The sequence below is a fragment of the Rhizomucor pusillus genome (genome assembly GCF_041956525.1).
Source record: "Rhizomucor pusillus strain CBS 183.67 unplaced genomic scaffold VTP01scaffold_11, whole genome shotgun sequence".
NCBI classification, from domain to species: Eukaryota; Fungi; Mucoromycota; class Mucoromycetes; order Mucorales; family Lichtheimiaceae; genus Rhizomucor; species Rhizomucor pusillus.
The window spans coordinates 794,796-821,832 of record NW_027192153.1 but is presented as its reverse complement, the minus strand read 5'-3'; the positions used below and the strand labels follow the sequence as shown (position 1 = coordinate 821,832).

The 27,037-nt window shown below is 45.1% G+C and overlaps 9 protein-coding genes across 9 annotated transcripts; 5 read left to right on the top strand and 4 right to left on the bottom strand.

Annotated features, from left to right (window-relative positions):
- Positions 1 to 285: 285 nt before the first annotated feature.
- Positions 286 to 2,113, bottom strand: VTP01DRAFT_1828 (uncharacterized protein; the record flags this gene model as incomplete). Its single annotated transcript, XM_069380221.1, has 9 exons — positions 286 to 344; positions 395 to 624; positions 717 to 812; positions 867 to 1,069; positions 1,145 to 1,239; positions 1,290 to 1,353; positions 1,420 to 1,581; positions 1,629 to 1,808; positions 1,919 to 2,113. 9 exons carry the CDS (start codon positions 2,111 to 2,113, stop codon positions 286 to 288), a joined length of 1,284 nt encoding a protein of 427 aa, XP_069238252.1.
- Positions 2,114 to 2,566: 453 nt separating this feature from the next.
- VTP01DRAFT_1827 (uncharacterized protein) lies at positions 2,567 to 3,293 on the top strand (the record flags this gene model as incomplete). Its single annotated transcript, XM_069380220.1, has 3 exons — positions 2,567 to 2,712; positions 2,787 to 2,988; positions 3,048 to 3,293. The coding sequence occupies 3 exons, from the start codon at positions 2,567 to 2,569 to the stop codon at positions 3,291 to 3,293; spliced, it is 594 nt and encodes a 197-aa protein (XP_069238251.1).
- A 499-nt stretch (positions 3,294 to 3,792) lies between these two features.
- On the top strand, positions 3,793 to 5,518 carry VTP01DRAFT_1826 (uncharacterized protein; the record flags this gene model as incomplete). Its single annotated transcript, XM_069380219.1, has 6 exons — positions 3,793 to 3,953; positions 4,084 to 4,203; positions 4,272 to 4,395; positions 4,453 to 4,815; positions 4,873 to 5,115; positions 5,171 to 5,518. 6 exons carry the CDS (start codon positions 3,793 to 3,795, stop codon positions 5,516 to 5,518), a joined length of 1,359 nt encoding a protein of 452 aa, XP_069238250.1.
- A 1,627-nt stretch (positions 5,519 to 7,145) lies between these two features.
- On the top strand, positions 7,146 to 8,234 carry VTP01DRAFT_1825 (uncharacterized protein; the record flags this gene model as incomplete). Its single annotated transcript, XM_069380218.1, has 3 exons — positions 7,146 to 7,268; positions 7,392 to 7,629; positions 7,747 to 8,234. 3 exons carry the CDS (start codon positions 7,146 to 7,148, stop codon positions 8,232 to 8,234), a joined length of 849 nt encoding a protein of 282 aa, XP_069238249.1.
- Positions 8,235 to 8,550: 316 nt separating this feature from the next.
- VTP01DRAFT_1824 (uncharacterized protein) lies at positions 8,551 to 14,865 on the bottom strand (the record flags this gene model as incomplete). The annotated part of the gene is made up of 3 exons (XM_069380217.1): positions 8,551 to 9,808; positions 9,872 to 14,761; positions 14,825 to 14,865. 3 exons carry the CDS (start codon positions 14,863 to 14,865, stop codon positions 8,551 to 8,553), a joined length of 6,189 nt encoding a protein of 2,062 aa, XP_069238248.1.
- Positions 14,866 to 17,301: 2,436 nt separating this feature from the next.
- On the top strand, positions 17,302 to 18,396 carry VTP01DRAFT_1823 (uncharacterized protein; the record flags this gene model as incomplete). Its single annotated transcript, XM_069380216.1, has 2 exons — positions 17,302 to 17,342; positions 17,406 to 18,396. 2 exons carry the CDS (start codon positions 17,302 to 17,304, stop codon positions 18,394 to 18,396), a joined length of 1,032 nt encoding a protein of 343 aa, XP_069238247.1.
- Positions 18,397 to 20,366: 1,970 nt separating this feature from the next.
- On the bottom strand, positions 20,367 to 21,784 carry VTP01DRAFT_1822 (uncharacterized protein; the record flags this gene model as incomplete). Its single annotated transcript, XM_069380215.1, has 4 exons — positions 20,367 to 20,540; positions 20,606 to 20,694; positions 20,852 to 20,870; positions 20,957 to 21,784. The coding sequence occupies 4 exons, from the start codon at positions 21,782 to 21,784 to the stop codon at positions 20,367 to 20,369; spliced, it is 1,110 nt and encodes a 369-aa protein (XP_069238246.1).
- Positions 21,785 to 22,240: 456 nt separating this feature from the next.
- VTP01DRAFT_1821 (uncharacterized protein) lies at positions 22,241 to 24,322 on the bottom strand (the record flags this gene model as incomplete). Its single annotated transcript, XM_069380214.1, has 9 exons — positions 22,241 to 22,464; positions 22,549 to 22,735; positions 22,805 to 22,912; positions 22,976 to 23,074; positions 23,148 to 23,199; positions 23,257 to 23,473; positions 23,535 to 23,616; positions 23,899 to 24,104; positions 24,163 to 24,322. The coding sequence occupies 9 exons, from the start codon at positions 24,320 to 24,322 to the stop codon at positions 22,241 to 22,243; spliced, it is 1,335 nt and encodes a 444-aa protein (XP_069238245.1).
- A 90-nt stretch (positions 24,323 to 24,412) lies between these two features.
- Positions 24,413 to 25,661, top strand: VTP01DRAFT_1820 (uncharacterized protein; the record flags this gene model as incomplete). The annotated part of the gene is made up of 5 exons (XM_069380213.1): positions 24,413 to 24,556; positions 24,632 to 24,837; positions 24,905 to 25,213; positions 25,276 to 25,383; positions 25,442 to 25,661. 5 exons carry the CDS (start codon positions 24,413 to 24,415, stop codon positions 25,659 to 25,661), a joined length of 987 nt encoding a protein of 328 aa, XP_069238244.1.
- Positions 25,662 to 27,037: the final 1,376 nt, after the last annotated feature.

Sequence of the window (27,037 nt, the reverse complement as noted above, 5' to 3'; positions counted from 1 at the left end):
ATCAAATAGTATCCTCTCAACGTTTATGCCAATTATATCCATTGCGGTAAAGACCTTGAAAGAAGCAAAGATCAGGGCAATAATGATAAATGGAAGGATATGTCAAGCCATTAACTGGGAACACTGCTTGGATTTCAATAATAGACACTCTGTCTTTCTTTGTTCTCAACGTGCTCGTTGGCAATTGTAGCTATATTTATTTCTTTGTCAATATCAGCAGTTTCTAAGGAGAGGCGTCCTAAAAAGATATCATTCTAAAGCAAAAGCGCAGCGCAGCGTTGGAAGTTAAAATTTGGTCACGGTCAGCGAAAATCGGTCAGGCATCTGAATTTGAAGCAAACGATCTAGTCAACCAGTCAATAACTTCCCACCATGTATGGTGCATCAGGTTTACCTGAAAACCGAACGCAGAAGGCCTTTGCCCGCAGTTTTCCTCGACTGTTGTTGATAGCCTTCATACTCGGCAGCAACTTGCTCAAGTCCCTGTTCGCCTTTTCCTGGGTGTTGTTGGACATGAGGCCGCCGGAAAACTCAACCAAGACAGCTGTAGGTCGGTGTCTTTGCATCGCCAGTGCTACACCGTTCCACTTCCTTTCCCCAGTCTCAACTGCTTGTCTCTCCAGCCTGCACAAACATATCATCAATAAAGATGGAAAAATCTCATCCTTCCTAATGCCTTACTATTGCAGATCTATTATGGCATTTTGCTGACAAACAGATAATCGAGGATCCGAATAGTTGTTTGGACTGCAGCTGTCCGCTCCAGTAGATTTCCCTGCAATGAATTGCGTGGGCTTTGCATCAAGGTGAGACTACAAAAAAAGACGTTGTTGTACCGTTCTCGCCCAGATAACATTGAAGATTACAAATGGGCGACGATCGCTTCCACAAAGTTTAAATCTGAATGGATGACGAAGTCAAACACGTCGTCACCGAGGATATCCTGGCGGATAAGCTTGCGCAATGCAATCGGGCTTGGTGGACAATCCTTGATCAGTTGCAGCAGTTTGCTGCACGGCGCTGACAACTCGTACTCTGGCAGGGTCGTGTGGTCACAGAGCTCGTTCGCCTGGGCATCACCAAGCAGCATCACCATAGATTAATCGTCGATATCCAATACGTCATGAAGTGCAACGGTGTGCACCAAATTAATTGTTAGCATCAACATAATAACACCAGCAGTCATGTCTAACATGTTGTTCGCAGCGGCTATCGCATCTGCATGCGTATACGAAGAGTCTATGGAACTACGTTAGCTTATACCAAACAAATGTTTGAAGTACACTGACCTTCATCGGGTTGCACCTCCGGAACATGGGATGAAGATGAGAAAGAAAAGGCTTGGGTGCATTGCTGCATTTTAATACAAGATAGAATGCATGTTAACCATGTATCTGGTAGCAAGCATGATCTTATTACTCTTTTCATCAAATTCTCGATCTCCTCGCACGTGTCCTCGTTAAGCCATACGACGGTCTCCATCCTACGCTGCTCCATCTGCTCTCGGGGGCGCTGCTGTCTCCTGTTTGCCCAGTACTCTTCGTACTGCCGGTCGAAGTCAGTGGTGGGCTCAAAGCGCGTCTAAAAGGGGTAAATGAGCTCAAGAAGAGAAAGCACACATAGCTTACCTGAAACATCTTCCTCGCTATTATGGTCTTGCGCACAATGTCCGGGTTTGCGCTCATCGCGAGGTGGTTCAGCAGATTCACGTAGTGCGCCTTTGTCAGGAGAACAGCAGTATTGCACGCATCCGCAAAATCACGGTAGTCAATTGCTTTTCCGGCAGGTAACTGCGCGGCAGAAGCAGCCTAGGCTTCGTATGCGTATTCGCTGTTAGCGACGGTGTTGGGTCGCTTTCGAGATTTTGGCATGGTAACTGCAATAATTACTACGACTGCGCTTTTTTGTGGTAGAAAACAGTCGCACCCAGACGAGTGACTTTCTGGAGTTGATGGAGGACGTCCTCAGCTGCATAAACGCCCAAGACCTGCAGCACAAGTATCTCGTAATGGACAACGCAGCTATTCACAACACGCCAGAGGTCAAGTTTTGGGTTGCTGAGCAAGGTTACCAGATCCTTTTCTTGCCACCTTATTCTCCGTTCCTCAACCATTGAAGAGTTTTGGGCCAAGCTTAAGGACGTGGTTAACAAGGTCCCTGCATCAGTCAGGGAAAACACTCGGCTGAGTGAGCGTATTCAGCATGCGTCTGAGCATATCACTCGCGACGACTGCCAAGGCTGGGTACGGCATTCACTGACGTTCTGAGAATGCTGCCTGGTTGGTGAGAAGGGATTATAAATAAACGTCTTTGAAAAACACTATATTCTATTGTCTTTCTGAAAGTTATCATCTGGCTCATAGTTCATGGCCAATTCATTTTCAGGACAGGTCGCCCAGATTTGCTTCGTTGGGAAATTCAGACTGGTGGCCCATTTTCGCTAAGTCTGATCAAATCCAACAATGTATCACATGAAAGTCGACGGTCTTAAAGTTAGAGGTTCGCTGTAATCCACCCCATCCCTTCCCTTTCCTATCCCGATCGTTTCTCGTTCATATATTCTGCAATGGAGGCACTCCAACAACTAGTCTTGAATCCCAAGTACCATGATGCTCTCACGGTTGTCAAGGGATTTCGCAACGGTGTAGTATACGGTGCCCGAATCAGATTCCCTCACGCTCTAGTCATGGCTATCCTCTTCAAGTCTGGCTCGTAAGTAGTAGCATCGGTAATAGCCGTGTATTGCATCTTTTGAGTCTCACATAGATCTTGATTTATCGACTAAGTCTGCAGGACAAGTTACGTTTTGTGTTTCGAGCAACCAAGCAACATGCAAGGAACCTGGGTGTATTCGCCACCATTTACAAGTTGACAATGTTTTTGCAAAAGAAGCTGAACGGCGATAAAGAAGCAGATATTCATCCATTCATAGCAGGTCTGGTGGGAGGATATTTTGTGTTTGGTGAGAATAATAGCATCAATCAACAGGTATGAAAAGGGACGGAAAATCGATACGGTAAGGCCGAATCTCACGCCAAATCTGGTAGATCGTGCTCTATGTCTTTGCACGCGTTTTCATGGCACTTGTTAAAGTACCCGTCAAACGGAAGATCATGGAGGCTCCCAAGCACACATACCCCTTCTTCGCCGCTGTCTGCTGGGGCTTAGTTATGTATCTGTTCAAACACGATGCAGACCTTCTTCAACCATCCCTCAGATCTTCTATGCAATACATCTACAAGGATTCAGATACCTGGAACTCTCTACGTACTTTAATATGGCACAACAAATAGACTTGTATGCATAGACATCAAAGACAATGGTCTTTATCCCCCTCCTCGTTCACACATATCTTTACGAAATCTATGTATTTTCTTACTGTATGCAATGAACTTGTTCCCTTTTCAGAAACTGTAGACAGTTTCCCAGCTTCTTTTTAGTTACACCGTATTACGCTATCTGTATCGACTGTGGCAAAAAAGAAAAAGAACACGAAGCAAGCCTGTATCGTCGATGCAATTACCAGCGTTCTCTCCACACACTGTTGACTAGAATGGTTGACTCTTGAACAAGCTATAGGGGGCTCATACTTCTTTATCGAGCAGCAACGACAAAAAAAGACACGAACTCTGTCGAGTCTAACATCACGAAAGCAGCAACTCCCACAGATTGCTGAGTGGTGGAGCGCAGAACGGTGCATCCAAATTTTTGTTGCCCAGTTCACCACTCCTCCCCTTTCTCTTCTGCCTTTTTCCCATCTGTGATCGTGGTTTCCACAATTGCGTAAACAGCATGGGTTCCGCCGACTTGATTAAGCACGTCGAGTCTGTACATCAGCCTTTCCACATCAAGGAGTATGCTGGAAAGACCTTGGTTGTGGACGGCCGTGCTTGGCTGTGGCAAAGTGCTTCAAAGTACGCTGTGGAACTGGCAACTAATGACAAGACCGAGTTGTACGTGTCATTCATCTGTTTCTCTCGCCATTACGTTGCGCTTGCAACGCCTTATCAATTTTTTACACCTACGCTCCACTATTGTTTTCACTCGCCAACTGACTGAATACTTTTCCTTTTTTGTTGACAGATACGTTGAAGCTTTTCTGGAGCGAGTAAAGCTGCTTCGCTCTCACGACGTAACTCCAATTATTGTCTTCCATGGCAAACCGTTGGCATGCAGCAGAAAATCTTTGCAAATTGCGCACCGGTACGGGTTTTGTGCGATCCTTATCATAGCAGCTAAACGTTTCACTAAATGAAAAAAATCTCTGAAAGACACCGAGAAAACGCATGGAAAGATGGTCTAACGCTATTGAAGCAAGGCAAACGCGAAGGTGCTCGAAAGCTTCTTGAAGAAGGCTTGCAGGTGACGAATAAGATGGTGCGACGCGTCACCGAGGTACGACAATGTTTCATCGTCGTTGAACGTTGCCAGGGGGTCTAAATATTCCTAAAGGCACTTAAAACAGAAAAAATTGAACACATCGTCGCCCCTCAGGAAGCAGATGCGCAGCTGGCCTACTTTGTTCAAACCGGCAAAGCAGAAGCCGCTCTGACCGAAAGCGACAGTCATGAATTAATTATCTACGGTTGCTCAGCCATTGTGTTCGATCTTGCAGAAGATGGTAGCGCAAAACGCGTCCTTTTCAAAGATCTTTCCACGGCCAAGGAACTCAACTTGTCCGATTGGTCCAACGAGAAAATTAAAGAATTGTGCATGCTTTCCGGTTGCCGGGACTTGCCATCGCTACCTGGCATGGATCTCTTTTCTGCCCATCAACTAATCCAGAACGGGGATAGGAATGATGCCACGGAACAAGTAAGTCCGCACACAATATGGCCGCCACATGTCGTTCTCACCATCATATCCTTCAAGATATCCAAAGATATCAAGATTGATACCATCAAAGCTTACTATCTCGAATATGAAAAACTACAAAATCAACGAAATGCCCAAAAGGTGTACGACGACGTCAAGACGCGTCGCTCGGTCACCTTCTGTCCGAGACATTCAGCTGGTCTTGCCGATAAAGCGAATGTGACAGCATCAGCAAAAAGCAAGTCGTCAAAGTCTTTTCAAAACCTTCGTATTGCCTTCGATAACAAAGAGAATATTCCTGTAAGTGGTCTTGTAATGTTTGGTTTGCCGTTGCGTCCGCTAACATTTCCAACAGCCATGGCTTAAGATTATGTTGACATGCATTCAAGACCGTGACAATAGTAAGCATCAGCCTGCACCCAAAGTTCCGGCAAGCACAAGGCAACACACAGCTCCAGTCACAACTCTTCAACAACCTCGAAAAGAAAATATCAGCATTGATAGCAATACCAAAGCCAACGTCGCGTACAAGGGCCATCCGCAACGGCCGGGATGCCCACAGAAGCGCAAGTCATGCTCGGATGAAAACAGCGAAAACGCGCACGGCAGTACTGCGGATGGTAAAGCTCGGTCCCAGAAAACCGTCAAACGCTTCGGCCTTTCGGATTCGTCAAACGCTTTGCGTGCTATGCGTTCCTTGTAAGGCGATGGCGCATCTTAGGCTTATACCATTTCCCTCCTTTATTATTATCACCCTACATTCCCCCTTCGTCTTTACATCGGTATGCTATCTCCAATGTTCTTCTGTATCTTTTCCTTTGGCACCCTGTATGTAAAAAATCCATCAAAACTAGTTATCTGTCAAATAAATTCAAAAAAGCCAATATCAGTTCTTCACGGTAGCAAAAGGATGGTCAAACATCGCCATTGGACATGTTAGAAATTCGATGCAGGATTGCTTGGTGCATATAATTGCGCTTGTCCCAAGCACCAGGAACGCCGCGGGTTTGGCCCACCAGAAAAAGCAAGTGTCCTTTAAGATCTACATCCGGTTATTGGCCATGTCTGGTATTAATGCACCTCGTGCATATCGCGCTAACCATCAAATGACGAACTGAGTTCCCTCCTGTTTCTTTCGTCGCAATTCATCAGGCTTGTTTGGAACGCGGATCCTTGTTTCTGGGTCCAAATCTCGTGCACTCGAGAATTTTGGATCAAGCTGATATAAGCATTCCTGTAAAATAGTTGTGCATGGAAGCTTTTTTGACGCGCAGATGGTTTCTACAACTATGTATGCTGCCACTACTATACTACGTGAAGTTTAAAACGAAATTCCTTGTAAGCTTTCCACATGACCACCTTTATTACACCCTCGTCCTTGGGGGAAGGTTGGAACTTCAATATTACTGCAATAATTACTCTGTCGATCGAGACTAGCAGCACGATTGCTGCTACGTATACTTAGGTTTGGAAGCGATGAGATGATAATGTGTATACACATACATGAGTTAAAATTTATGTATTATATATTTGGTCGTACCGCCATCTACTAAAAAGCCAAACTCATTCCTTTCAGCACTCCAGATAGCAATGTGCAAATGCAGCAAAACGTGACAAGACGCGCGACCATTTCTGCCTTGCTGCTGAGGAACGGATGACATTTTGAAAGCGAAAAGTACATTTATTCATTCGGTATGAAGCTTGCAAGTCATACATACACTATCCGCTCTTCCGTCTCTTTCTGCTTCCGTGAGAGTCCGATTACGTCAAAATTTGCAAAGTGTGTAGTGTTTACAAATATACGTATCATGTGCATGTGTGTGTGTGTGTATATTATATTGATCGTGGATATTAACGCAGAAACCTTTGCAGAAGCGTACAGTACAGTGCGCTCATCGTGCTCCACCTCCTGCAACCCTGAAAAGAAAAAACAAAAGAAAATAGTCCCTGATGTTTTTACGGTGTATATTAGTCTTTTTATGGATTACGCATGCAAGTCATCATCTTCAGCGACGCAAATCTTTGCGCGTTCGCATTCCTTTGCTACCGAATTATTGCAGTTATCCGAAAACCAGGAGCCTGATACGCCTAGAGGTAGAGGAGGTTCGATTGATGACATTGGAGGTCTTTATCATCATTGTGTTTGTTTGCGACGAAACAAAACACACACACTGACTGAAAGATTTCATAATACAATGCACAAACCACGACCACCCCGTTGAGTGCCAAATTCGCCGAGCGGATGGGTAACAAGTCACGTTAACTATTACCAACCAGTCGCGATATTGCTTTGTCGTTTGTCGTCGTCCTCGAAACTGCAGACAGTATAAATGGACGAAGAGTACGAATATGAATCACTCGGAGCGAACTCGACAATGGCGCAAAACGCGATAGCAGGCGCATTTGCCGGTATAGGCGAACATTGTTTAATGTACCCGGTCGATAGTATCAAGGTAAAAATATATATATATATATATGTGCAGTGACAGAGAGAGAGGGAGAGAAAGACATCGTCGAGACCAATGTCTCAATGTAACAAGAGTTTAACTACTCATTTTATTCTCGTCATTGTATAGACACGAATGCAGGTACTTTCTGCAAGCACGACGATCCGGTGGTCGCGGACAAAGTTGTGGCGAGGCGTATTCTCGGTCGTATTGGGGGCTGGACCAGCGCACGCGCTGCATTTCGCTACATTCGAACACTGCAAAGAACGGTTCAGTGCTTCAGAAGGATCACAACATTTGATAGCAGCAGGAGCAGCAGGAGCTTGTGCTACGCTGACGCACGATGCGTTTATGACACCCTTTGATGGTACGTGGAGCTGGAAGCGAGTGGGGAAGGAGGAGCGATGGGGGGAAGAGGAGAGAGAGAGAGAAAGAGAAAGAGAAAAGAATGAAAAAAGAACTGACGGTGAAAGCATCTTATCAGTGATCAAGCAACGAATGCAGTTACCAAATTCGACACATCGAACGATATGGGAATGCGCGCGAACAGTGTGTGCCAAAGAAGGCGTCAAAGCATTCTATATTTCTTTTCCGACTACGCTCTCGATGTCCATACCCTTCCAATCTGTCCAGTTTGCAACATACGACTACTTTCAAAGCGTACTCAACCCGTCCCACATTTATAATCCCAAAACGCACGTAGCGGCAGGCGCGCTGGCCGGCATTGTCGCGTCTTCTATAACAACCCCGCTAGACGTTATCAAGACCCTGCTCCAAACTAGAGGAACTTCAGACGATCCTCGGATACGCAATGCTTCCGGCTTCTGGGATGCTGCAAAGATCATATCAGAGCGGCACGGATACCGTGGATTCTTCCGTGGTTTCCGTCCTCGCGTACTCACCCATATGCCGAGCACTGCTATCAGCTGGAGCGTATATGAATACTTCAAATCATTTTTGTCGACACCTTAATCCTCCCCACCCAACCCCCAACCTCTGCATCTTAATCTTGTTGTACTAGTTTTCTCCCCCCCCCCGTTGCAAGGTACACTGTACCAAGTCCACGCATCCTCTCCAACCATTTTGCATTTCTCTATTATTTACAGACACACGCACGTAGTAGAAACACACACTCTAGGCAACTTTAATACTCCTCTTCTTCTTCTTCAATCATGTATGCAATCCACAGGATACCATACTAGATTAGCTTTTTCTGCACCTTAATTGTTGAAACGAATGAAAATTCGCAGCAGTTTTCGTTTTTATTATTATTATTATTTGTTTTCATCTACAAAGAACCAAAGTATCTGTCTGTGAGGAATCGCTTGAGTGTCTCAGCCTGGACCATTGTCATGTCTTTTCCTTGTTTGAGAGAAAATGGTAACTCTGCCTTGTCCAATCCAATAAACAGTTTCGTCAATGTGTTGACCACGTCAATCAGGTTATCATCGGCTAGCTCTTGTCGAACATCGTCGGTTAACTCGGGTTTTGCAATCCACAAGGCGGTCTGTGTTGTTAACAATACAGCGCATCCTTCAATGAGATACAACAGACCCCGCGCGATCTGCTTTGATTTGCCGTGGTGTTCAGCCTTGAGGAGTATGATACCAGCGTTGATGCATTCGATCATGGTTCCAAACGATGCCTTGTCACCGACACGCGAGTTGGGTTCCAAGATAGTGTTGCCAAACGGCCACTCGACATCCCGTTCCGTCAAGATTTTTTGAACCTCGGTCAATTGCATGAGCGCCAGCATAATATTTGGTTGAATTCGCACAATCTTTTGAGTGATGCTTTGCAAAAGGCGGCTGGTCTTGTTTGCAGCAGGAACTGTGGATGTAGATGCTGAGAGTGATGAGGGAATGAATTGTTCGGCGAGTTGCCGCTCAATGTGGTTGATAGGGTAGAGCTGTGCCTGCATGTGTTGTGGATGGGTAAAGTAGTACAAGTAGCGCTGCAGTAGTGATAATGCGAAATCTCCAAACGCGATGAATATGTTTGCTGCATACGAGACGACACGATCGAATCGCTTGGCGAGACCGAATATTATCATTGTGATTCTTTCAATTTCCTCCAGGTGGCAAGACGACAAGGATTCTGAAGGTGATAATCCCATCAACGAATCCCTTTCACCTTTTGCTGTAGCAAACGTGCGTTGGATTTGGGATGCATACATCTGTAGAAAGGCAACAGTAGAGCGAAGCATCCGGTCTCCGATATCTGATTCCTTGTTATCGTCGACTAGTGAACGCATCATATTGCTGACAACAAAGAGCATGTGGCACCATGTCACGTGCAGAGGATTTCTTTCTACATAGACAGCTTGCTTTTGGTTGCGACCTGAACCTTCTTGGAATCTAATCAAGAGATCGAGAGAACCTTGCTGGAGTATAGGTGTCAAGGGATTGTGGCATAATACGTCGATTAGTCCTTGGCGTAAGAGCTGTTCTGCCGCCAGCCGGTTGCCGGACATAATTAGGAGTAGGTAGAGTGCATTTTCTGCGTACCGAGACACATACAAGTTTTGACCACCACTGCTAATTTGTCTACAATGGAAGCGTTAGTGGACATGTAGCCATTATCCCAAAGTAGAATCCACTGTACCGTACCTATCAATTTCATTGACCTCCATGCCAATTCCGTCATGCAATAAGCGTAGCAATGAGGGTATAATTTCGTAGCGGGAGAAAGAAGGTAACCATTCGTTTGCATCAGGTTGATATGTCTTGTTGATGAGCTCCATAACGATGGCGGTGATGACGGTGCAATCCTTGATGCATTCTTCGGCTTGTTCGCCTTGAATTCCAGCTGCAATGAAAGATGTGGCCTTGGTAGCAGCGAGTTGCAAGCTTTCGCAGGCTGCATTCAGCAATATCAATAAAGAATCTTTGATTCTGACCGACAGTGGATCTCTTGAGCCGCCGCTGGAAGCCTTGCGCAATGTCCGCAGTAACAAAAGATTTGTTTCTAACAGCGGCCGATGGAAGCTCACTGCAGTGTAGCCACGGACACTATCAACCAGCGAGAAATTATCGCGAAGAAGCAGACGACAGTTTCCTTCTAGGAGCGACACGATTTCATCAATGTGCTGTTGTTGTCTTCCGGCTAAACCATCCTGAACCAACGAAATCCAGTCTTCGGTCAATCCGCGCAGAAACTCGATCAAGGTCGCATAAATTGTTAATGTAACGCCATCGTCTCTGTTTTCGTTCGCTGCATGCTGAAGTACGCTCTTTATAAATTCGAAGAGCACAGTCGACTTGGCGTTTGAAGCCTTGCTTCCCCAGAATATATCCGACGCATGACCGGAGCAGGTTTCGATGAAGGTCTTGAAAGAGCGTAGAAGGATAATTTCAGAGTCCACCAAAGAGGAATTATGGTTGGCAAGACAGATGTTTGTTTTGAGACGGTCCGCTGTTGCTTTGACCTTTCGCACGGCGAGAACGGCAGGAGTAACAATGATATCGTCATGCTCTTCTAGTTGATATTTGTCTGCAATTTCTTTAACCAGGTTGTTGATCCGCGCTTCTGCAATGCGTAAATCGTATAAGAACAAATCGCCGTATTGCCGTGGTTGATCCTCTGCATCGTTGTCACCGTAGCCGATAGGACCAACCTTGTAGAGCAGGCTTGAAGTACCGGATCCGCCAACCTTTTGCAATAGATCTTCTGCCACATTTTTTACATCTTCCGGCAAGCGTTGATTGAAGCTGTTCTTGATGGCAGACGAGCGCAGCGCAGCGAGCTTGCTTTGGTCGCTTATTTTACCTAGCAATGTCTTGATTCCTGCAGGCAGCTGGTCAGCTATCGATGTTGCAGTCAGGTGACTGCAAGCCGTCAGATGAATTTCGAACGCCATAATTCTCAATGCAAATGCTTTGCTGACGTTTAAGCAGCATACTCGTCGAACAGCCTTGTTGTTGCTTGATAATTCTAGCAAAGGTGCACCGTCCATATCATCATCAATCGATATGTTTTCTGTTGGATACAGCTCCAAAAATTCTTGTCGCGGGATTTCCATGTTTGTTGGATTTAGCAATATCTTGCCAAGTGCATCCCACAGCGCGCTGTCGCTTCTTGTACGTTGAAGCAAAGCATGGTGCTGAAACGCTGTTTGCCAGAAAGTTGCCAAAAATCGCAGCAAGTTCGACAGGACCGTCGGTTTTTCCATCGATAGCATTTCCCAATGGCTTAGTGAATCGATTGCGACGCGAATGGCTGATTCTACAGGCGGTTGCTGGTTCAATCGACTAGCAGCCTGTTGCTGCTTCTTCTGTTCTTCCATTAACTTGATCGCCGACTTGGGACTAGGCAGGATGTTCTCTCCACATTCAAGGAACAGTAATCCAAGACTGGGTTGTGTCTCCAGCAACAGAATAATCATTTGCCAGATGGATGTTAGCAACCGTTCGCTTTGGAATTGATCTTGAGCAATGCTGAGATAGGTTTTGATGATGCTTTGCACTTGCTCCTTGTCACCCAAATGCCCGACAAAGTCGGGTGGATTAGCCCATGTCTGGGAGGTGCGACACAGTAACGTCACGATATTTGTGGCGAGAATGGGAATCGCAGCGTTGTGTCTGTAGTTGATATGTCGTGTGAGCCGCAGCAAGAAATCTGGTGCGCTGGTTTCGTTCGGTCGCTCCAAGATCATACGCTCCAGAGTACTTTCACGTACATTGTCGCCACGAGCGATCGCTTCTAACTGTCGCTGGAGAAGAATCTTGATAAATTCGAACGTCTGTATAGTGAGTCGTTCCGCAAGTTTTGCCTCCCCGAAACGTTGAGCGCGATAAAGAAAGTCTGCCTTTTTTGCTCCAGCGGATAGCACCTCTAGCAAAGGTTCTACGTGGTATGCGCCTCCCTCGTATAAAAAGTTGAAAAGAATATCTTCTCGCAGCTTGTCAAGGGACAATCCACGGCTTACAGCAGCAGCGTCTGGATCACGGAAATACTGAGCGATTTCGATAAAAATGGAGATAACTTTGGATCCGATTCGGAAGCGCTGAGACAGCCATCGGTAACGCCAGTTTGCATAAGATGGAAATACGTCGAGCATTAGATAGTGTAAACAGAGATAGAGCGTCTCGATCTGGTATTGACGACTGATTATCCATTGGTTATCACCAGTTTGCTGAGGGTGGATCCACCAATGTCTTTGCACGTCCCGTACGAGAGCAGTGACAAGATTTAAGAAGGCCAGAAGCAAGGTATACTCGCCTTTCTTGCACTCCACGTTAGCTACAATGTGCTGGATCTGGCAGTTAGGATCTGTAGACACCCTCGATGCAACAGGGAACCGTGCTGAAAGGCCCTGGCCGGCATTCGGACGAGGTAAAATAGGTGCTGTCTCCAGATATGTCCATATTTCCGTTCTGTAGTGAGGTAACAGCGATGTAACGCACTGAAGTGCAAGATTAGTGGTGTTCACAGGACAAGGTTCAATTGAGCAGCAAATTGATAGCACTTGACAGAGCAAGGAGATCAAGATGTACGGTCCACTAGCTGTAACTGCCGGATTGCGGATTTCTTCGACGTGGTTAACTAATTCCGGTACCAAGCCTGGACATGCTTGGAAGACTCGGTGTAAGAGTTCCAGTATGGAGTTGATAACTTCAATGTTCTGGCCTTCCAGCGTGAGATCTGCATCCTCTACGTTGGTTTGAGAGCGATCAAAGTTGTTCGTCTTTTGTCGTTCGATGAAGGTGGCTAAAATTACTGCGATCAAATGCCATCCAGAGTAGTTGATCCGCCATCGCACAATCCGTCTTTCATCGATTCCAGGAATAAGCGTGCCAAGTGTACCGGCTGGAACGGACACGCCGTTTATCTCGTTGATCGCGCTTGAAAGCCGAATAGGATCGTTTGAGAATGCTATCATCTGTTCATCTTCACTGCGTAGTTGCAAGTTGACGTTGGCCTTGAGTTCCGTCGTCAATGTCGGTATGTACTTGAAATATTCAACGACGCAGCGAGCAGATTCTTTGGAAGCAGATGAGTGATCACCGGCTCCAGAAAGCGATGATAGAAGCTGGACCAACTCCAAAAAGTCGACAGGAAATCCGCCACGAGCTGTCTCAACCAGTGATAAGAGTGCATTCGATTCAGCTTCGCTCTTCCAGAATTGCAGGCAGAGTTCGGCTTGATCCAAGAAAAGCAACCGTACACACTGAACCAAACTGCCGTAGCTTTCGGAATGTAGCGCGACAGGTGGAGTAGTAGATAAGAAAGCGTTGAGCAATTCTTTGAGCACTTGTCGATTTCCAGAGTTGTCAGCTCCTTCCTCATCAGAGACACCGCAAGTACGGCTTTGGATTATGGAGCTCATGTGATCGAATACGCCGAGTTTTAGTGATCTGCCTGCAAATCTTTCGTAGACTCTGGGAGACTGAGCAATAACCGGGTTCTCTGGGAGCTTGATACTGCGAGAAGGTCCCTCTTTCAGCAGATATTGATTACTCAATTCCAGCTTTCCGTGAATCAAATGTTCAAGATCTAGGTAAGGTTGCGGGCATCCTTCGGCAGGTAGTAAATTGTCGATATAGCTGAGCAGATACGACCATGCCAACAGGAAGACGGAATGCTCTGGTTTGTCGCCAAGGTAATGTGCTACCTGTCCAATCTTGACTAGAACATCGGGTGCATCGAGCAAGTTCTCTCCTTTTGGTCGTATAGATAATACTGGGCGTAAGAACGGCAAGCGTAGAATCGCCACCGAAGTCAAGACACACATGTGAGATACTTCCTCTAGCAGGACAGCTCCTTCGTGATCAAGAGCGTACATGGTGGCCTGTTGGCGACCAAAGCTGTTTGCTTCGAATTCTTGGATGAGAGCTAAAACGCGTTGCGGTGAACACAACGAGGGAGGGTATATCAGACAGATAATTTCCAACAAGCTTTTTTGCTCTCGCAGATTCTGATTTGCCCAGCTGCTAGCCGTTTCACTCCTTGTCTGGAACCTGGTGGGTACTTGAGCGCGCACCGATCTTTTGAATTGTTTGATAATCCTCTCCACAAAGTCATCTTTTACGATGCGTGAAATTGCATAGTCAGCGATAGAAGAAAATACATGCTCGACATCGTCGTGTATGCGTAGCAATGATGCGACACACTGGAGTAGACAGATACGTTCGTCAAAGTAAAATCTCGTAACACGATCCATCAAATGGATATCTTCGCAAAGTTTGTCGTCCGGTACGTTGACCTTGTGCTCCTGCCGAAATGCTGACCAGAGCGAAGCGCAAGAAAGTTCATTGATGTGAAATATATCAGAAAGCAACGTGATGTAGTTCTTTTCACCCTGCGTCAAATTGATTGTTTTGCCGTCGACTGATACATTTCCGCTTGTCAGTTTGTTGCGCGACTGGGTTGATGGTTCTCCAAAGGTATCCAGAGCCAGGGACAGTTGCTTGCTTTTCTCCTCGAGAAATGTTTGAAGTCGATCAGTCGAACATTGTTCGCTTCCTCTTTCAATCGTATCGAGTAGCTTTCGAAAGGTGCTATAAACAAGCGTGTTAGTAAAACGCACACACGCGTCGCAGCACTCGGCACTTGAACAATACCCAGCAAATCGCTCATTGAGCTGATCTGATTGAGGCGCCATGACGATCGTTCCAGAATCCAAAAAGTTATTCAGTACTTGAACGGATCTAAGCGGTTGACGAGATTAGAAAGCTTGCAGACTTTGACAAAGATTTACCAGTTGACTTACTGGATCTTTTGTCTGGATTCACGCCGGTGAAAAGAACCTGTCGCAGAATTTGCTGACCGCGTTTTTTGAGCTTGGTTTCAATTGGCTCTCTGGCGACCGCAGCTCCCTTCCTCCTCTCTCCCAACTTAACACAAATTTATGCGAATATTTTAATCATTGCGTCCAAGTATCCATAGAATATACAGAAAGCAATGCACCTCATTTAAAATTTATATACGAAACAATTGATTTCTGCATCGCGAGTTGATTCCAGGTAGGAAATAGGTACAACCAGTAAATCGGGACAGAGTTATAAAGCTTCTTTTCGTTTGATGTCCCTCTGCGTATGAAGGACTCTAGCCGTCGGTCTTACACCGATGCTTGTTGGATGACATGCTTGAAGCTATTATGCGTAACCGATAATGTAACGCTCTATTTTACATCAATCATCATGAGTGCGCTTGATATGACCTAATATGTAAATGGCACACACTATTCAGTAGTTTTGAACAGAAACATACGTACATTAGCTCCTTACCATCCCAGTGACATTCTCGCTGCTTAACATTGAGTAGTACGAAAAAGTATAATAATGCTAAAGTATTTCACAAAAGTCACCATGGAAACATTTTAATGGTCATTGTTAGCCTCTTGCTGTTGGATTCATGTGTTAGTCTTGAGTGCTTTTTGGTGTTTTGAAAATAATATAATGTACTGAAAGACTCTGATTTACTAAAGCTGTCCAGCATCCAACTTTTTAAAATGAATATTTATTTAAAGGAATTGGGATTAACTTCAAAAGGTTGACCTTTACATTTTGATATCTTAACGAGTTTGCATAGATAAATGCAGCAGTTTTTCCAGGCCAAGGCTCTACATACTTGCTTTCTCGTTATATACAAAGATTCATTAGAAGGTAGCTCAAAAAATTGAGAATTTGATAACCTATACGGCGTTTCATTTTCTATATGCCGTTAGGAAGTTGTTCTGCTGCATCGCTGTAAATCTTCGTAGCAAAGAAGCAATATGAAATCAAAAAAGTTCACATGAAAGGACATTGAGAACGGAGGGCTACATATTACATTACTCGAACCATTTCGTTCATGAGGTCTAAACTGGAACGGATCTTTAAATAAGATTTGCACTATGCATCTCATTCTGAGCTGTCAAATTGAGATAAGCCATGAATTACCTAACCAGCACGATTCTCATCCCGACAGGAGAGAACGATATTTTGCAAGTTGCCTAGGATAATTAAACGAAGAACGTACAGACTGAAGTGTGTACATACGCAAAACAACGATTGCTCGATTTATCATATTTGACGTCTTCTGTATTAGGGAATTAGTGAAAGCGGTATCTCGTTCGGGCGGTTTATACCAAATAACGCAAATAAGTTGTAATAAAGTTTCCAACTACGCAAAGAAGGGTTAGGATCGGATAACGCGATGGTTCCCCGATACTGCCGATAACTCTGTCTCGCTGCAGTTACCCGCACTATTTAGCGGCTTTCCACCCGGAAAATTTACAACGAGGTACCTGAGCGGAGAGAAGACGGGATGGCAAATGATGTAAGAAGCACCAGCGTCGTTCTTGTCGTTGATCAAGACCACCATCAGTGCGCGCGCGCGCGGGCCCACAAAAGTTAAGTCTAGCTCGCTTCTGGGACCGACGAGGTAAAATAAACGACATTCTGTCGGCCACGTGCCCTTCCCGTGATTTTCAGCATCGCGATCTGGCAGTAGGACCGATCGCCTATGGGTTCCTTTTAAAGAAACACGAAGCGTTTGCAGTGCTTAACGGGTGCCATTCTGCCACATACAATGCAGACCGGTTGACGAGCTCTGCCTGGGTCTTCTGCTAACCTGTTATCAGTCTCGCAATCGTGCTACTGACGTAACTTTCCAAGGCACTCCGTTGCGGAACCGAAAATCACGACCGGGACCCTTTTTTTCCAGGACAGTGGCAAAATTATCAAGGTAATCACGACGTGCACCTTATCGGCGACAAATCAACCAGTACTTGCGCTGTAAGCAACAGAAGTGTTTTTTTTTTTGCAAAAAGAATATGTTGTACGAATAAAGAATGGCATTGTATCAGACATATAAAGCGAAATCGCAAGGTCCGTTGCTACGTTTCAGCTGTTTCAGGCACATGAAAAAGCTGTAAAAAAATTTGTGGAGCCCGACAGGTCCATCGTTTAGTCAAGCTCTAAAAAAATATCTTTCCGATGCTCTTCTATATATATACCAAGCTGCATTTGCGGTGTCGTTATTTCCTTTCTTCTTTTTGTTCTCTCTCTCTCTCTTTGTTGTATCCTTTCCTTTGGCTTCATTATTTCGAAAAACAATGGCTGTCGAAAACGTTTGCATTATCGGTTCTGGTAACTGGTAAGCCATCGTTTGGTCCAATTCAGGGACTGCAAAAGGGTGCTTATCAAATGATCTGTGTAGGGGTTCTGCAATTGCCAAGATTGTCGGCGAAAATGCATTGAAGCATAAGGATCTGTTTGCACCCTCTGTTCGCCAATGGGTTTTTGAAGAACAAGTTGATGGCCAAAAATTGACTGATATTATCAACACCAAGCACGAAAACGTAAAGTACTTGCCTGGCGTCCGATTGCCCGAGAATGTGCGTGCCATCCCCGATGTCGTTGAATCCTGCAAGGATGCCACCTTGATCGTCTTTGTCTTGCCGCATCAGTTCGTCCGCGGTGTATGCGAAAAGATGAAGGGTCACTTGGCTCCCAATGCCCGTGCTATCTCACTTATCAAGGGTCTCGAGATCACTCCTAACGGCATCCACCTCTTCTCTGAAGAGATCTCCCGTATCCTCGATATTCCCTGCGCTGCTTTGAGCGGTGCCAACATTGCGGATGAGGTCGCTCGCGAAAAGTTCTGCGAATCTACCGTCGGCTGCACCAGCTTGGAAGACGGCGCTGTGTTCCACAAGCTGTTTGACACTCCCTACTTCCGTATCAATGTTATTCAGGACCACGTGGGTGTCCAACTTTGCGGTGCGCTCAAGAATGTTGTCGCTGTCGGTGCTGGCTTGTCGGATGGTCTTGGTTACGGAAGCAACACAAAGGCTGCAATTATCCGCCGTGGTTTGATGGAAATGCGCAAGTTTGGCCAGAGCTTCTTCGGCGATGTCGTCCAGACCGAGACTTTCTTTGAATCCTGCGGCACCGCTGACTTGATCACCACCTGCACTGGCGGTCGCAACCGCAAGGTCGCTGAAGCCTTTGCAAAGAGCAAGCGACCTATCGAGCAATTGGAAGCTGAATTGTTGAACGGACAAAAGTTACAAGGTACCTTGACCGCCAAGGAAGTCAATGAATTCTTGTCTGCTCGCAACATGGTCCAAGAATTCCCGCTCTTCACCACCGTCTATCGCATCATCTACGAAAACCTTGATGTTGAAGCCATCGTCCGCGAAATCTAAAGAGAACAAACATTGAAAGGAAAAAGCACACACACCCGCATAATCCCCCCTTACACATTGCATTGTAAAGCTAGCTAACAACTCTTTCACACACACAAAATTTTCGTCCCTCACTACTGCATTCACTCTGTGTAGTCTTTATTCTCCATCATCGCATCCCTCTTCTTTTTTTTTTTCTTTCGCACTATGCATATCCTTGCACAAGTTTCCGAAATAGAATTCACATGTTACCTTTTTGACATTCAATTGATATCACATGTTGTTGCTCTAAGTAAACTTGAGCATGTAGAAACCGGTGTCAAATATTTTACCCATTCTGCGACTGCTCTTGACGAACCGATTGCAGAAAAATTAGTGTCTTAATACTATCCTTGAGCGGAATCCAGTGGCGAAACTAAAGATACTATGTAGAAATTCACATGAGACATACAACGTAACACGTATAATGAAATAGGCCAGGAGAGGATCTTAGAGATAAGCGTTACGTGGATGAATAATGAATTCTCGTTGAAGGAAAATATGAAAGCCAAAGCAATTGCTGACGTAGTTTCTGCATCCTTTCTCAGGATAGGTATATAAACAGCTCCGTACTGATTTTTCAAATGGAAATGTCATATTTCCCGCAGTAGAGACCACATGTTCTAGCAGTAAACAAGGAAGTTGTTTGGAAGTAAAGAACTCTTTATCGTCTATGTATGTCATTGCTCTTCTTTAATTGGTATCATGACAGATTATGTTCGTAAAATATCTAGTTTGAAGAAAACATATCGAGGATGCCTGCAGCCATTACAGTACTCAAACAGAGGTGCATACAGCTTGTATGCATTCATTATTCAACGCCCGTAAATCATCTATACTACTGTATCCATGTATGCATCTTGATGATATGATATTTGTCACAAATTGGTGTTATGTCGAAACATCGAAGACTCCAAGTGCATCCACGTAGTGGCGTTAGGTATATTGAGAATAATAAGATGTGGCCTAAAGAGCCAATAAGACACTGAAATCGACACTACGCTAAAACTTTTATGGTCCCATATTCTATTTTAACATTGATGTACAAGCAATGAGTACCTGGAATACAGAAGAATTGGCATGTAACCACGTTTTTGCTTATTGCTGTGAGAAACGCAGATGTGTTACTGCTGCCGCTCGCCCGGAAAAATGCCGTTCATCGTGCCACCACACTTGTGTACATACTGCAACTGGAAAAAAAAAAGAAAAAGAGGCTGTCGTCTTCTTGATCTTCACTGTTGCTTGCCCTTGTATCACTTTCAATTATATTCGTCACACCTTGCACAACAGGCCACCCGCCGCTGTAGATCCCACTACTCCCAGGAACACGAATACACGCCATGTCCTATGCAATACATCTGGTAGAAAAAGTAACAATATAGACAGAGACCGACTGTTCATACCGCGTGATCTATTTGCACGGCCAAAAATATTCAGTAGCACGTTGTTTCGCGAAGACATACAACGGTGTGAACATCCAAGATCACAAAGATAATCCTGCTGCCTGAAAGGGATCGTTTATTGCGGATCAAGAAATCCTACATATGCGACGACCAGGTAATTTTTGAGCTGACCCACAAACCTTCTACTTTCCTACATATTCTGATTACATACTTAGACGTACAGCGTATTCACATGCGAAACGCAGACTAGGCCTGTATGAATACAAATCGTTTCATTTTATTCAAATTGGTACAAACAGTATTGCCCCTGTAAACATTGATGCATTGAATTAAAAAGATTAGATGCAGGAAATTAAATGCCGGCTGGCAATGTATATGTGTTTAGCGAGGATATGGGGAATCATTGAAAACAAGTAATAGAGTATTACAAGGTGAACAGAGAGAGAAAGAGAGCAAATAATAATAAATGCATGATATGTGGGTGATAGATGGGAGTAGGAGGAGGAGGATGGGCGTTTGCAGAAAAATAAAGACAGTGCAGTCAGTACATTAGTGGTTCATGACGTGGTAAATAAGGTAACCAGGCAATCCCCATACACCGAAACCCATTGCCTTTGCCATCTTTGCAAAGCCTTCGGTCTCCACTTGGTGCTGGAAGACATAGGGCGGGAAGTTTGCACCTTCACGGTGTACCACAGCCTTGACCAGAGTGAAGGTGGCGCCCTAGAGAGGTATGCTTAGTTAAAAGAGAAAGAAAGACAATGTCATTGCCGTTTTCTGCTACTTACAACACCATCCAGAGGAACCTTGTTCAGTTTGCCGAGATGTGTCGGCATATCAACCATGAGAGCACGGTTGGTGAGGAATTCATAGTAACCTAGATGGTCGTACAGTTATTAGCAAATGGATCTCCGTCTTATCTCGCTTGTCTCTCTCCTTGCAAATGGTATGTGTTTCCCCCTGAGAACAAGAAATCCCCGCTCCCCCCGTTTTTCCCCTCACTCAGTCTCTCCTTATCGGATGTAGAAGCTTACCTTCCAACAAGACATAGTCCTACAAAGAGAAAGCATTGCAAAGAAAAGAAAGGAAAAGATAAGGACCATGCAATAGCGTCTGAGTAGATAAGCATAGTTACTTACGGGATCCAAATCTTTCTGCATAGCGAGGGATTGCTCAGTCTCTTGCCAGTTATTCTTGTCGTAACCCCAGAACGAGTTGTCTTCAGTCTCGCGCAAGCAGTTAGGCACAACAACGTCCACGTCAACACTCATCAAATCCTCGAGAATGGTTGGTGGGTATTCAACGAGATCGACGTCGAGCCACAAGACCCAGGCATGTTCGTCGCGGAGAGCAGCTGTGAGCAGGTAGTTGCGGGATCGAGCCATGTACGACCGTCGCAAAGGCTGGAGTTCAAACGTGTGTCGCTTGTCCTCTGGTAGCTCAAAGTTAAAATCTTTCTCGTAAATAGCAATGTGATGATATCGCTGTTCGGGATCTCGGCGGTTCAACAGAACATTGGCTTGCTCGCGCAGAAGCTCGACGGTATTGTCCGTGGTGTCGGATACCAGGAAAGCAATGGAGATGAGGTGCTTGGGATAAGTCATTCGGTCGATGAGTTCAAAGTAGCGTGGCAAATACGGAGCAGCGTTTTTGAGTGGGGTAAGAATGAGTACGTGTTCCTGGTTATCCTTGGCATTTGCAGTCGCTTCTAGCTTGTTCAGGTCAACAAACGACGCTTGACCGCTGCCAAAACGACTAAAGGAGGCGGGCGCAGAGAACGCGAACGCTTCGTTGAAGGAACGCACAGTGCGACCGCCGACGCAACCGCTAAGACCAAAGGTCGCTCGTGAAAAGGTAAAAAGGGAAAGGACAATGAAGGATACAATGCCCAAAAGGATGAATGTGAGACGCTTGTTGCCTCTCACAGGTGTGTAAAAGTTAGTCTTTTCGGTCGATAGGCCAAGCATAGCGACTGCAAGGGAAGGGAAAGAAGATGAAGGAAAGGAAAGAAGGAAAGAGGGAATAAAGGAAGGTCGAGAGCTTGTCAGACCTCGACTATTTTTAAAGTTGCTATATTATTGGACGAGAGACCGATCTTTTCTTTTTGGATCGACGGCGACGGAAATCTTCTAGGTGTGCCTTAGCCACCCAGATATGCATCTTTTGGGCTAGAAGCTATTTGGCAACTGTGCGCAGTCGCTGGCCGCCAAGCCCATGCTGCTGCTTGGAATGTTGGTTACTATATTTAATAGACTATGTACTCTTCTTCTTTAATTAACGTTGTTAGCCATTTTTGTTGCCTGCAGTCCAGAATCTCTTCAACATTAGGGAGATCCCTTTTCGGGTCAGGAGTCCGCAACTTTCTTTTTTAACACTCACGCGCAGATCCTTATTCCTTTTTTGCCAATCCCCATTCTTTAATGTCACAAACATGACAAGTGCGCTAAGTGCGCAATCATCTGAGCGCGAGGCTCGGGTATCCTAGCTACATCTTCACCACCTTGACCCACTTTGACTTCTAATCCTCGTTCATCCGCATAAAATTTGTCTTTGATGGGCTGCATCAAAACGTTCAGTTTTGGTGTAATGACCATCACTGTGTTTGTGGGTATAGTCAACCAATCGGCTTTCTCGAATGTCAGCGGTTCTACGGTACGGAATTTAGATACTTGGTTTTTCGCCTGCCACTCTTCCACGTCGCAACCATTTTCAACCAACAATAAAAACTTACCACTGGCGACAACCACCATGTCTTCTCTTCTGTCAGCTTTCACCATCCGGTAATGTCCAGGTCGGTAACACTCAAATTTCGTTCCTGATGAAAAGTACAACGATGCTGCCTCTTCAGTCTTGCTGCTGATATATCGTACGCAGACAACGGACTCCCCATCCGTCACGGCAAAGTTAAGTAAGGACGGCTAGTAAGATTTTGCTGACATTAGCCGCAAATATCCATATAATTTGGATACCACCACCGTTAGCCCTACCTCTGTGATATTCTCCTCTTCTGCCCATTCGTTTAACTGAGCGATGGTCTTGAGCATTGCATCCTTGAGCTCCTGATACTTGAACCGCTCTGCCTTTGGGTCCTCTAGCTAGCACATACACCTTGAATGAATATACAAGTATACCTATGCCACTTATGATCAAACGCTTACAAAGCTCAGAAACAAGGCGAATGCCCACTCTGAATCGGTGTTGCCTTCAACAAACAAATATAACTCTTCAGGTAGCGAACTCTGAAGTTTTCGTTTAATCTGTGTAAAAAACGTTAATTAACCTGATCATGTTACATTTATGTCTTTTCTTTAAGGGGGATGGCGTCATTACCTTGTTGAATTGTGCAATTCCTCCATTGTGCATCCACATTATACGCCCATAACTTTTTTTAAAAGTGAGTCAGTCCCTGAAACGTTTCCAAGCAAGTCACTGCACGTACTTCCAAGGGTGGCAGTTGGCCTCTGTCACGGCTCCAGACGTGCTTGCACGCACATGTGCGAATAATAAAGGGCTCTTGATCTTTTCAGCCAGTCGGACCAGGTTAGAGTTGCTCCATGCAGGTGTCACAGACGTAAAGATGCACGGCGTCATCGTTGCCGCCTCGGACTCGATATTGTCTTTTTCGCTGTCATACCATCCTACGCCGAAACCGTCGCCTTAAAGATCCATTCAGCATAAACCTTTGTTGATATGTCGAGCAAAACAATGAATATTCACCGTTCAGGGGTCGCCGATGATCTATCCGCAATCGAGAATCAAACGATTGGTTAATGATTGAATGCGCCGGTCTTGTTAGCAGCTACGTATCGTGTTAGATCGCCAGTTTGCCATTTACACGTTGTAATGTACTTGCATGAGCTAACAGGATCGGCTGCTTCCCCTTGTATAGCAGCAGACGGCACATGGTTTTCTACTGTCGGAAACAATGACAAAAAGGGAAAGAAAAGGGTTCACGTTCGTTTGACAAGGCAGAAATCAACAAGGAGATAAAGTGGAGATGATAGCAGCAGCAGCAACAACAATTTTCCATTTATTTAACTGATGATACTGGCAATGACAACATATCTCGTCGTGATCTTACATCACGAACCACACCACCGCCACAACTATTCAATTCATTCTTGTTCTTGTGCATTATCACGTTTCGAATCATCCTGTCAACTCGTGCCTGGTTGACCACAATTGTATTCCATTGCCCACATGTAACATCCAGTTGTCGCTTGATCTTATCTCTGACAGCAAGCGATGCAGGAGATACAGCTATCAAGAATGGGCTGGTAATACGGGCTAGCTAGATGATTAGCATATTGTAAGATACCTTGTATCCTTAGATCATTAAAAATACTACAAATGGCTGTTAAGATATCAACTGCTTCTTTCAGCAGTTTGATGATTGAGCGATTGGACTCGATCGTCCACGATGGTGTTGATCTTTGTTCCTTGTCGGTTTGTGCCTCGCTTGCTTGAGGCGGAGAAGTTGCTCGTGCGAAAACGAGATTTAACATTAGCTCATCTTTAATGCAAAAACACGCCTATTTCTTGAGCACCGGTCCCGTCTCGTTGCTCCAACCGTTTCACATATCTATTCTACAAGTATGAAGGCTTACGTTGTGAACAAGTGGCTCAAGGGTCCCGATGAGCTTGTCCTTTCAGACAATGTGCCCATTCCTGAGCCCAAGAAAGGCGAGTTGCAAGTGCAAGTCAAGGCTGTCGGTTTGAACTTTTTCGACACGCTCATGGTATATTAGAAAGAGTTCTATACTTTTCAACCTTATTCTTGATTAACTGACTGACTGATTTGCTGCTTCTTGCAGATTCAAGGTCGGTACCAGATCAAGCCGCCGTTCCCCTTCGTCCCCGGCGGCGAGTTCAGCGGTATCGTGCTCAAGAGCACCGTCCCCAACTATAAGCCCGGTGACCGAGTTTTCGGTTCTGGATATTCGTTCGCAGAAGTGATTACCGTCGATGCAGACAAAGTTTTGCCTATTCCCAAGAACTTTTCGTTCGAAGACTCTGCGGGGTATGTGATAAGCAGATAAGCAAGCAGCAGCATTAAGCTTGACTAATATGTGCGGCACGTGACACAGTCTGTACATCACCTGGCCGACTTCCTACGCAGCACTTGTTTTGCGTGCACAGTTGAAAGCTGGCGAGTACTGCTTGGTGCACGCAGCCGCCGGCGGCGTTGGCATCGCTGCTGTGCAAATTGCAAAGGCGCTAGGCGCGAAAGTCATTGCCACTGCTGGTTCTCAGGACAAACTCGATATTGCCAAGCGCTTCGGTGCCGACTATGCCATCAACTATCGTGACAAGGATTGGACTAATCAAGTCAAGAAAATCACCAACGGCCACGGTGCCGATGTCGTCTACGATCCCGTAGGATTGGTTGAAGAAAGGTAAACTATCAATCCTTTTGCTACTGGCGTACGCTTATATTTATAGCTTGCTTCTGAAATAGCACAAAATGCACTGCTTGGAATGGCCGTATCATTGTCGTTGGTTTCGCCAAGGGTAACTTTGAAAAGCTACCTACCAACCGTGTACTCTTGAAGAATATTTCCATTGTGTAAGTTATGAAAAAATTTACCTTACTATCGATCCAATGTTAATAACTTGGAGACTAGCGGTGTTCATTGGGGCGCATATGCCAAGAATGAGGTAAAAAGTATTCCCAAGGTCTGGAAAGCCCTCTTTGAATTGTTTGAGTCTGGCAAGGTGAAACCAGCATTGTACCACAAGGTCTATCAACTTTCCACCATTCCACAGGGCATGAATGCCATCAACAACCGAGAAACCTACGCCAAAGTCGTTGCCACTGTTGATAGCCGCGAAAGCAAGATCTAAATATACATGATGCCAGGTGCTTGTTCTTGTTCATGACGTTTTTGTACTTTTAATAAAAATAAAGCCAAATTTCTGTCTAAGAGAGTTTATAGCTGATTTTGCATGCAGGATGCTAGTTGTACGGTTGTAATCAATAATAAAAAAGGAAGCAAGAGATCATCGAATTTTGCCCACAATAAAAGGATCCATAAGCATATCAATCGAAGGACCTGCGAAACTGCTACATTCAGCGTTGCTAGCAGGGCATACAATGGTGGTGGTGGTGTTGAATCGTCTTGGGTCCTTGCCAGTTGAAGTCGGACAGGACGACACTGTGTCATCAGCGCCGTATGAAAGGCAGTTTGCCTGTCCGTCTTCAACGCATATTGGCACCCGTCTTCGAATTGACAAGATAAGGCTAGTTTTTCAAACTGAAGATTGATAAAGTGTATGAGTGCTTCTGCTGCAGCGAAACAACTGGATATTCACGTTGACACTGCGCAAAAATGAGTCAAACAGTCTGAGGAGCGTCCCGATGGCATCTTCGAGAAAGGTAAAAAGAAAGGTCGTAGATGCATTCGAAATGAAGAACACATGAAAGCCGTTATTAACTATACCGATGCCTATCCCTTTGCTGTTATGATACATACAAAGTCAATAGAGACTCGTATTGGTGGAGCTACAGAAGCAGCATCAATAAAACATGCTTGTAAATGGAAAATAAAGCTAAACAATCAACATGGCTATGGATTAAGGAGACGGTGATGGCCTCCTAGTGCCATCTATGTATTAGACAAGAACTTTCCCGAAATCAGCACGTCGCACAGGAGGATCTCGGATGCTCAGGTGACTATGTGATTAAATCGTGCTCATCTGTTTTGCAGTGTTTAATAAAGTCTTTACCGCGTGAGCACGCTGCTGATGAGCAAGTACGGTTAGCGATGATAATCACAACGTCTTTGGAACATGGATGGTATATTAAGTGTTGAGGAATCTATACAAGTTCGTTGTTTAACCTTAGCAAAACCGTGATACACTTCATAGCATTTTAAAGTTTGCCAACTTGCCGGTATGCTTGTGGCGGTTAGTACATATACTGCAGCAATCTGCTGACTTCTACAATCGAGATATACACGCACCAGCCAGCCATCAGTAGTAATGATTACAGCAGCATTGAGGAGAGAGGTGAGAAAATTAGAGCTGATGTCTCCAAGGGAGATCAGATGAAAATGCATAGTTGACAAATGCGTGATCCAAGCTGCTGAGCCCGGCATCCTTTGTTTATCACATTGCGATTCTCCACCCTCCTGTAAAAAGCAAGTAGTTGGAGCATGTGTCTCGCGTATATAGGCTTTGAAAGAGCGCTGCACGCAATTGCGGGTACCAGCCAATCACGG